The 9,226-nt window shown below is 34.1% G+C and overlaps 1 protein-coding gene across 1 annotated transcript; it reads left to right on the forward strand.

The window, feature by feature from the left end:
- Positions 1-1,590: 1,590 nt before the first annotated feature.
- On the forward strand, positions 1,591-7,960 carry LOC120174311 (protein RFT1 homolog). Its single transcript, XM_039181209.1, is given in 15 exon segments — positions 1,591-1,734; positions 1,855-1,934; positions 2,023-2,117; positions 2,484-2,644; positions 3,190-3,341; positions 3,859-3,977; positions 4,411-4,574; positions 4,777-4,851; positions 5,627-5,692; positions 6,113-6,250; positions 6,493-6,648; positions 7,191-7,243; positions 7,324-7,393; positions 7,396-7,498; positions 7,640-7,960. Coding segments are annotated over 15 exon segments (1,581 nt in total). The 5' UTR covers positions 1,591-1,646; the 3' UTR covers positions 7,701-7,960.
- Positions 7,961-9,226: the final 1,266 nt, after the last annotated feature.

The following is a 9,226-nucleotide window of genomic DNA, read 5'->3' on the forward strand; positions in this document are numbered from 1 at the left end:
CATTCCCTCACTCTCTTATATTAATCATTCGATCCGAATTCAGTTATCGAATTTCTACCACATTCATATCGAGTGTATAAATTAATCAACTCCACAAAAGTGATCAACATTATCTTATTCATGCATTTACCAATATCAACATGTTCCATAAAGCATAAAGAGGTAGTAAAATATTACCTTGATTTCCGTGCAATACTGATTGACTATAAAAATTCTTGTCATACTCAAACATAAGGGTATTTTCATAATTTTACCCTACCGGAGTATTCTCATAATTTCTCATCCAAGTACCTTTAACATTTAACCTTTAAAATATAAGTTACAAATCCATGGCTGATTTCTTTATCACAAATCACACAACTTGTAATTTAATTCTAACATTCCCTCACTCTCTTATATTAATCATTCGATCCGAATTCAGTTGTCGAATTTATACCACATTCATATCGAGTGTATAAATTAATCAACTCCACAAAAGTGATCAACATTATCTTATTCATGCATTTACCAATATCAACATGTTCCATAAAGCATAAAGAGGTAGTAAAGTATTACATCGATTTTCGTGCAATACTGATTGACCATAAAAATTCCATTCGAACGCCTTTGATCTTCAATTCAACTTCCAATAATTCCTCAGATATATATTAACATAAATTATATAAAAAACGGAGCTTAATTACGATAAACGGATCGAATCGGGTGATAAATCAGTGGAAAATAGCTTATCGGGTTTGAATTTGGCGAAACGGACTTCGGATTCGGATTTAGGACATTGAAAGCATAAAATATGACTTTTCGGAAATTTGGAATTTTTGGTCAAAATCAAAGTCAACGGGTTTGACCGGTAATTTCGAGGCCTTCAGGTTTGAATTTCAAAAAACGGACTACGGAATCGGATTTGGAACGTCGAAAAATGTCAGGATAGGTATACTCGGTCAAAGTCAAAGGTCGTTTAATGCCCGGTCAAAGTTTTGATCAATAGTGGTCAACGCCGGTCAACGGTCAACAGTCAACGGTCAACGGGTCGGGTCAACAGATCGGGTCGGGTCAACGGGTCGGGTCGGGTTAACGGGTCGGGTCGGGTTGTGACTGGTCAAACCGGTCAACTCTGCTTCAAAACCGGTCAAACTCCGGCTGCCTAAAAATCATGGAAAAATTCTTAAAAATTATTTTGAGCGATTCCGAGATACTTACAAAGCTCGGTTTACAATTTTGAACGGCGAAGAGCTCGATTTCAACGAATCGGAAACTTTGACCGCTTCACCTCCTCATGCGTCGCCGTCAACGAAGACCAAGGATGACACCGGCGGACTCGGAACGATGCAAGGAACACGATGGTGCAGGAGGTGTCGTAAACGGATGCTCGGATCGTCGTAAATCGATGAAAAACCAATTGAAATCGAATTATTACCGATGATACTTCCGACTGAAATTAACGACGAACGACGACGATTCACGATGAAAGATTTGAGGGGTTTTGTTTCTCGCTCGACAACGAACACGACTAAATTGGGGTGTTACAATAACGGTAAAAATGAAAAGTCAATGATATAGTTTACTCTTTGGTACAAAAGGATTCGATTTCCTTGAATTTTCTCATGAACCAAAACCCGCAAACCTAAACTAGTAAGACCCGATTCAATATGTCTAAAGCTTCGTTGATAGTTCCATCTGAAACTCCCAGTGACAGTGACCGTGCAAATCTATCTCGCACTTTCAAGTACTTGTTGGGTTCGTTGTTTCTCCCTTTTTTATTTTTTTTTATTTATAATTGCAACAATCGTCAGTTGTGTTGATTTTTTTTCCTTCTTTCTCTTTTTTTTAAGTTGAATTTCGTTTGGATTTGTGTAGCTACTCAGTTTCTGTCAAGAGGAATCCCATTCATATTCAATTCATGGATAGTGAGGCACCTCACCCAGGAGGACTATGCAGTAGCCGCAACTATTCTATTCCCTTCGTTTCTCAACCCTTAGATTTCACTTTCACTTCATTATTGATTGATTTCTTCTTCTTTTGTAGGTGTATGCTGTTCAGTTCCATCTATTTGTGACATGTATTTTGTTTCTTAGCCGCGAAGGATTCCGGCGAGCCTGCATGCGAGCTGATATTAAATTGTGTTATCTCTTTCCTTTCTCATTGATTTCATTATATATTCTTTCGTTTATTTGTTTCATTATGGTAATTTTTGCTTGCTTGTTTTATTTGTCCGATAATGCTTCATAAGTAGGCAGTAACATAGGTCTTATGGTTTTACACGGTATTGTAGAAGAAGTAATTAGGTCAAAGTTCTCTGTTTAGAATTTCTAATATCAAATTTTAGTTTGTCTAATTTGAATGAACCTTTGTAATAATCTTATATTGTGTTCAGAAGAGATTAGCTCTTAGGTCATCCTTTTCATACATTGTGAACTTTTGTGATCTTTTAGCGTTATGTATACTGGCTGTTTGTTTACTTCTAGAATTTGTGTTTTTTGCTACAGTGATGGTACTTCAGCAAAAGAAAATGCTGCAAACTTGTTGAAAGTGGCCTGGATCTGTTTCCCACTTGGAGTGGTTATCACGATTGCAGCTTGTGTCTTTGTCTTCTGGTGGCAAGGATTACATCATTCTGACCCATACGCCCAAGCTATTTTGATCAATGGTATTTCATAAAACTCTCTACTAACTCTTATGGCTTTCTAACTGCTATTCATTGTGAAAAATGTCAATTCTTTTCACATGCCTTCAGTTTTGCATTTTTGGCATGTTTAGCTCTGAGTTTGTTAATGCTGGCTCTTGTGATGTATTCGGTATTCCAGTGCTGCAACATCTAGTGACTATATAAAATGTAAACCCTATTGCATTGGGTTTTATTCAAAAAAAAAGTTAAAATGATTTTCTTTTATATGAATCACACCTCCGGATCATATTGACCAAACCACCTGAAAGCAGGGTATAACATCTTAAATAAGCCAAAAAAGTTGTACTTATATGCTTTGTATTGCTCTTTTAATTAATAAAATTTGAGGCACTCTTTTCCTCCTTCCACTGATCTATGGAATACCTTATGATGTTCTAGAAATCATGAAGGGGGTTTTAACAAGGCCTCCACTTCTTATAAAAAAAATGTAATCAGCTGATTATTATGTTCACCATTGGTAATATTTTTTTAGAACAATCTCATTCACTAGCTTAACTTTTTGGCAGGTTGTGCGTGTATATTAGAGCTCTTGGCGGAACCTCTATATATCCTTTCTCAGTCATTATTTCTACTTAAACTGCGCTTGATGGTTGAAACTGCAGCTACATTTTCACGCTGTGTAACAATGTACATTCTAATTGTGAACCTCACTAACATGGTAAAGGTTTTAAGTAAATTATGTTGTGAGTGTTAATATATACATGTTGTGGCTGCCTGTCAGCGAAGTGTGTTGTGTCTGTGTTTGATGGTTACATACGAGTATATTAATGATTCTTGGGTTAATTTTCTTAGATGAAATATATTGCTCTGTTCTGATATTCTGATATTCTAAATGTTACCAAGCATGTAGTGTTCTTGGGACTGTTGGCCAGCAGCTAATTGTTGTTGCTTCAGCTTGTGATGCATGATGTTGAGTGTTTTTGAGGTTTATGGTGGATCATTAGGCCTTTGAGCATGAACTTAGGCACTTGATCTGGGAGCTTTCATTGTTTAAGTACATATATTACGATTTTGTCCTGTTCTGCTTCTCTTATGTTTCTCTACTTTTCTTATATGCATGTAATATTTGTTTATGGTCCTCGTATATTTTCTGTTTTTTTCTGATTTATGTGGGTTTGCTATGAGCACTTTTTTTGTAACTTCTTCATGAATATGTTTGAACTCGATTCCCACAGGAGAAGGCAATTATCTTTGCATTGTCTCAAGCAGCATATGGAGCCTGCATTTTTCTGGGTTATTGGAGCTATTTTCTTCTTTTTCGTGCATTTAGAAGTTCTGATCTTTTTCCTTTCAGGTATTGGTCCTTTTATGCTTTACCTCATTCTTTCTGGAGCAATATGTGTGCTTGAATTTTTAGTTCTCCTTGCCCTTATTTGTGGATAAATCTAAAAGAAGATTTGAATTAATGGTAGATAAGCCATCTTCTTTTCTCGACATTTACTTGATGGGCGTTTGGGTTTCCTCATTAATTGACATCCTGACGCTACCTTAAAGCGGTCATCATAACTGCTTCATTTGTGTACCTTGAGAATCCTATACATGCATTGCACTTCAACTTTGTTTTAGTGATCTTTTACATAATGTATCATTGATTCTCCTAAATATACTTTTTTAATTTTTTTAATGTCTTAAGTGCACATTTATTTTCTGAATAATTTAGTAGCTACTTCCTCTGCTTCTTAATCACTTTTTCAAGAATATCCTTAAATAAATCACAAATTTTGCAGACTAGGACATATGATGAATTTTGATAAGCAGCTCTCAAACATGTGTATGTTATTTACTCTTCAATCCTTTCGAAAGTTGATCCTTCAAGAAGGAGAAAAAATTGTCCTTGTATGGTTGGATACACCATATAACCAAGCCGTGTACGGACTCGTAGACAAACTAGGTGAGTAGTCAGTAAAATTACTGCATACTTTACTAAGTTTTAGCGGTAGGTTTCTGACACTCAACCATTAGTTGATATAATGCAATGCGGCAATGCCTCTTGTCGTTTGCTACTACAAGTCTACAATTGAGAAAAATTATTTATCTATTTATTTTTTGTTTAAGAGCATATCCAAACTATCCTCTCTCTTTTTTCAATTTAGGGAGCTTGGTGGTTAGGATGGTTTTTCTTCCTTTTGAAGAAAGTTCATATTCCACATTTGCCAGGTCTGCATCAGGTTTATTACTCTCCTTTTCCTTAGCTAATTCTGTGAGGTTAACATTAATATTTGACTAGTTTCTTTGACTCTTCTGTCCTAACTCTCAGAATTGTGTCCATATTTTTGCTTTACATCAAATAATTGCACTCTTGTGAAGGGGATGATGTCAAATTTCTAAAGGATGTTCTTCGATTAAACAAGAACTTTTCCTTAGAAGCAAAAGAGATAAAGAAATAGGTAGATGTTAGGAGGTGGAAAAGAAAGAAGCACTCTCCATTGTCCATAAATTACAAGAAAATTTTCTTTTTGTTCATCATCTGCACAATGAACTTGATTGCATGTGTTTCACAGTTTGGGAGCTTGGATTTATTTAATGGTACTGTCACAATATAAGACAGATGTAGCATGTTGGTAATTTTTATAGTTGCATTCTTACTTGTAGCTTGGTGGGTTTTCTATATATAGTGCATGAAATGAATAGATATTAGAAATTTGAATCATTTTTTACGTCACTGATCCAATTATTTAATGGGAGTTGTTTCATGGGAGTTTGCTCGGATATAGTAATTTATGGTGAATCTTCCTTGGCCTGTTAATATACATTCCACCATTCATGTTTAATTAATTTCTATATGTTGCATCCTAAGGCCTGAACTAATCTGTGATCACTGTTTTATTTGTTGTTGATATTCAGAAAAGTTTGTCTACACACCAGAACTCAGTTTCCTTTTCCTAAATTAAGATGGTACTTCCTAACTTGTATCATTTTGATAATTATATTTTGACAGGACAGTCCCAAATAAAAGCAAGAACTTAGGAAGGTGTCTTGCTGAGGCCCTGAAGCTTGTTTTACTAATTGGTAAGTTCTTCAGTTTTTTGTCTCTTGTGATATTTCCTCTTCTCCGAGAATCAGTTTTTTTAGCATCGCCAAAAGTATTTTAAGATAATGAAATTCTTAATTTATTATGGGTTAATATAGGAATAATATCATAATTCGGGACTTAGAAGAGTAAAATCATAGTGCTAAAATGAAACTGTGATTTATATTGGCTAATCTTCAATGCTTCTTATTTTAGTGATGATATAGTAGTACATCGTAATCTAAGTAATGCCAATTTTTGTTTTGTTTATCTCTATACTAGTATAGCTTCATGTCAAGAGACAACTTGCTTCCTCTTCCTATCAGTTTAATATGCCTTGGCAGCCATTATGCTTGAAAATCATTTTCCTTTTAAAAAATAATGTTCTTTATTTCCTCAACTTGCTACTTATTTTGTAGGTCTTATATTTTTGGCATTCGGCCCAAGTTACTCCTATTGCCTAATCAGACTCTTGTATGGTCAGAAATGGAGTGATGGAGAAGCTTCAACAGCCCTTCGTTATTATTGTCTCTATATCATTGTTTTGGCTATGAACGGTTAGTAAATTTGGGCTATTATGCTTGTTAATTATGAATAGTCTTGCCTAAACATTATCCTGAAGCCTCATACTGGACATGATTGATTTTGTCTCATTCGTTTTCTTATTTCCTCAAAACCTGGCATATTTATGAAGATGCTATAATATCAATGCTGATGTGACTGAATTTTGGATGTACTTCTTGCTGTTAATTTAGTTGCTAGTGTGGGATATTTGTCCTTATATTTGGTTTTGCATCAGGGACTTCTGAAGCATTTCTTCATGCAGTTGCAACAGAGAACCAACTTAAACGCTCAAACGACTCTTTGCTTGTATTTTCATTGATATATGTAGTGATGAATGTCCTACTGATACGATCTGCTGGTGCTGTTGGTTTGATTCTTGCTAATTCTTTGAGTATCCTTATCACATTGAAGCAATTTTCCCCAGCTATAAGCATTATTTTCAGTGATTTCAATCAATCAGGTGCTGCAGGAACATTTTAAAATTGAGAAGTACTGATGTTGAGCTTTATAGAGAGAGATGAATATACTGTGTTTATGCTTTTGCACATTCTTATTACTTTTTTTATCGAACACGAGTAGTTAAGTATGCTTAGTGCGCTAACTGTAATCTCCAATCTGTGACAGAACTCTGAAATCTGTCAAAAACATATCTTTGTTGTGATATCTTGTGATCTGGAATCTCCGTTTCCATGTATGTAACACACGTCTGGATGAGATTATCACTTAAAAGATTATAGTGATTCAGTGACATTACTGTCAAGTAAGAAAATGTCTCGAGGAATTATCTTTTCAGCAATTTCTGATATAAGCTTTTACATTCTTGATTTCCGTCCTTTGAGTTGGATGTTATACCGGCTGGCCTTTTAACGAACATCCTTACAAAGATCTTCGATTTTCAAATGTGTCCATTCTGCTTACTTAACAATTAAACAGATATGGTTTTTAGGATTATCTACTCAGCAGTTTTCATCAAACAATTTTTCCAGGTATGCTTAAGCTTGTATATGTTCACATTTTGGTACTAATTTCAACTTTTCACTGAATCACAGTTCCTTGTTTTCTGCAGGAGTCTTCATTTTCTTTTTACGGCTGTTTACCTTCAGGTTGGACAATTCTGTTGCTGTCTGGTGTAGCTACTTTATTTCGGAAAAAGTATTTCTGGACCGTGAAAATTTTTGGTCATCTTTTTTGGTTCATTTTTGCTTTGGGTTCACTTTCTTCTGCATCTCAGCCTTTGTCATGTAAGTATCATCCTGCCTTGTGCTTCGATTTTCGTAATTTCATATATCTTACCAACTTATCATTGGTTCTTTACCTTATCAGCACATGCATGCTTATCGTTTATTTATTTATTAAATTATTGTTTTGTATCTCATGAGTAGCTATCGGCGTGAGAGGTCTTTTATCAACAAAATTATCCGTTTCCGCGACCACTCGGACTGAAATCAAGAAGTGCCATAACTGCATCTTGAAATTGAAGGTGGGATTATTTCCCTTGAGCTTACTTCTAATATTCCCCCTAATTTATCATCTATCGAATGAGTTGTGATGGGGTTTATGAATTTCGGTTGGTAATTATGAATTTCATTCAATTGATAAAATGCAAAGGAAACTCTTCCTAGCAAATATATAATAGTGTAACAGACGTGCCAGAAACAGAAATTGTACCTTATAAGTATACTCAATGAGAACTTCGAGAATTTTTATTCTTCTGAATGTTCAACAAGGAGAAAGCCGATGATATGTACAGCATTTACAGTGTTTTCCTCTTCAAAAGGTTCAATCTCTTTTGGAGTTATTGTTTTTTACTGACATTTCTTGTTGATGTCACTGCATGTCCCCAACGTCATCCGACAATATTCGATTAGCCATGAACAAAAGAAGTGATAAATTAGAAATTTCTTTGGATAAACTATGTTTTTAGTGGTCCACTTATTCCTGTAGTTCTATTTTGGTCACCTAATTATTCTTTTTCAAAATCATACCTAACTTTATGTTTTGGTCACCCCCATTAAAAATTTAACAGTTATTGGCATGTCAATATAATATAATTAAATGTCATCATTGAAAAAATTACCATGTCAGTATTTTTGTTTACTTTTTAATGCCGGGTGATCAAGACGGAACCAAAACGTAACGTTATGTATTTTTTATATAAAAAAATTAGTCGGATGACTAAAATGGAATCGCATGAATAGGTGGGTGGGCTTAATTTTAAAATAAGTGCATAAATTATACTTAAAATTGACTTTTGTGTATAAAGATTTTTTTATTAAAAGTAAGTGTTTAATGTTTTCATCATATACTTTTAAGTACCTACCGTTAAAAAATATAGTTAAGTAACACGTGATACGTTTAGATTATTTTAATATATATATATATATATATATATATATTTAAATAATATTTTATTTAAAAAATATAAATGTGACATTTAACGTTTTTTTAACGGTAATACTAAAAAGCATAACAAAGAAAACATTAGAGTGGAACGGAAAATATATCATGCACCAATTTTTAACAAAGAAATCCATTAGCCACCAAAAGTCAAATTTGATAGACACCTGTTTTTGTTTTTGTATTAAGCTTAGGTGAGCGATTAAATACGAAGTTTATCCATATTCTTTTAGGATTTAAAAAATAGATAGTTTCACTTTGTTTGGTCTTTACATACACCTCTCAATCAGTCCTAGAAAAAAAAAGAAAGGGTATAACGGAACTGATTGTTTTCGTGCTTTGGTTTTTCCTTGAAAATTTTCCTTATAAGAATCATTGTTAAGATTTTTTCCTGTTGAATTTTGTGGTTTGTAATTACCATTTGTCTTCCAATGCAAATAGGGAAAAGGTTATAACGTTTAAGAAAAACCATTATAACCCATCATCATGGATGGGCCAAATTGGCCCCATTCTTTTAACCAAAAGAAAACTTGATATGATTATATTCGAATGCACTTTGTTTATGTTTTCAA

The sequence above is a fragment of the Hibiscus syriacus genome, unplaced genomic scaffold, assembly GCF_006381635.1.
Source record: "Hibiscus syriacus cultivar Baekdansim isolate YM2019G1 unplaced genomic scaffold, ASM638163v2 tig00112044_pilon, whole genome shotgun sequence".
NCBI lineage: Eukaryota > Viridiplantae > Streptophyta > Magnoliopsida > Malvales > Malvaceae > Hibiscus > Hibiscus syriacus.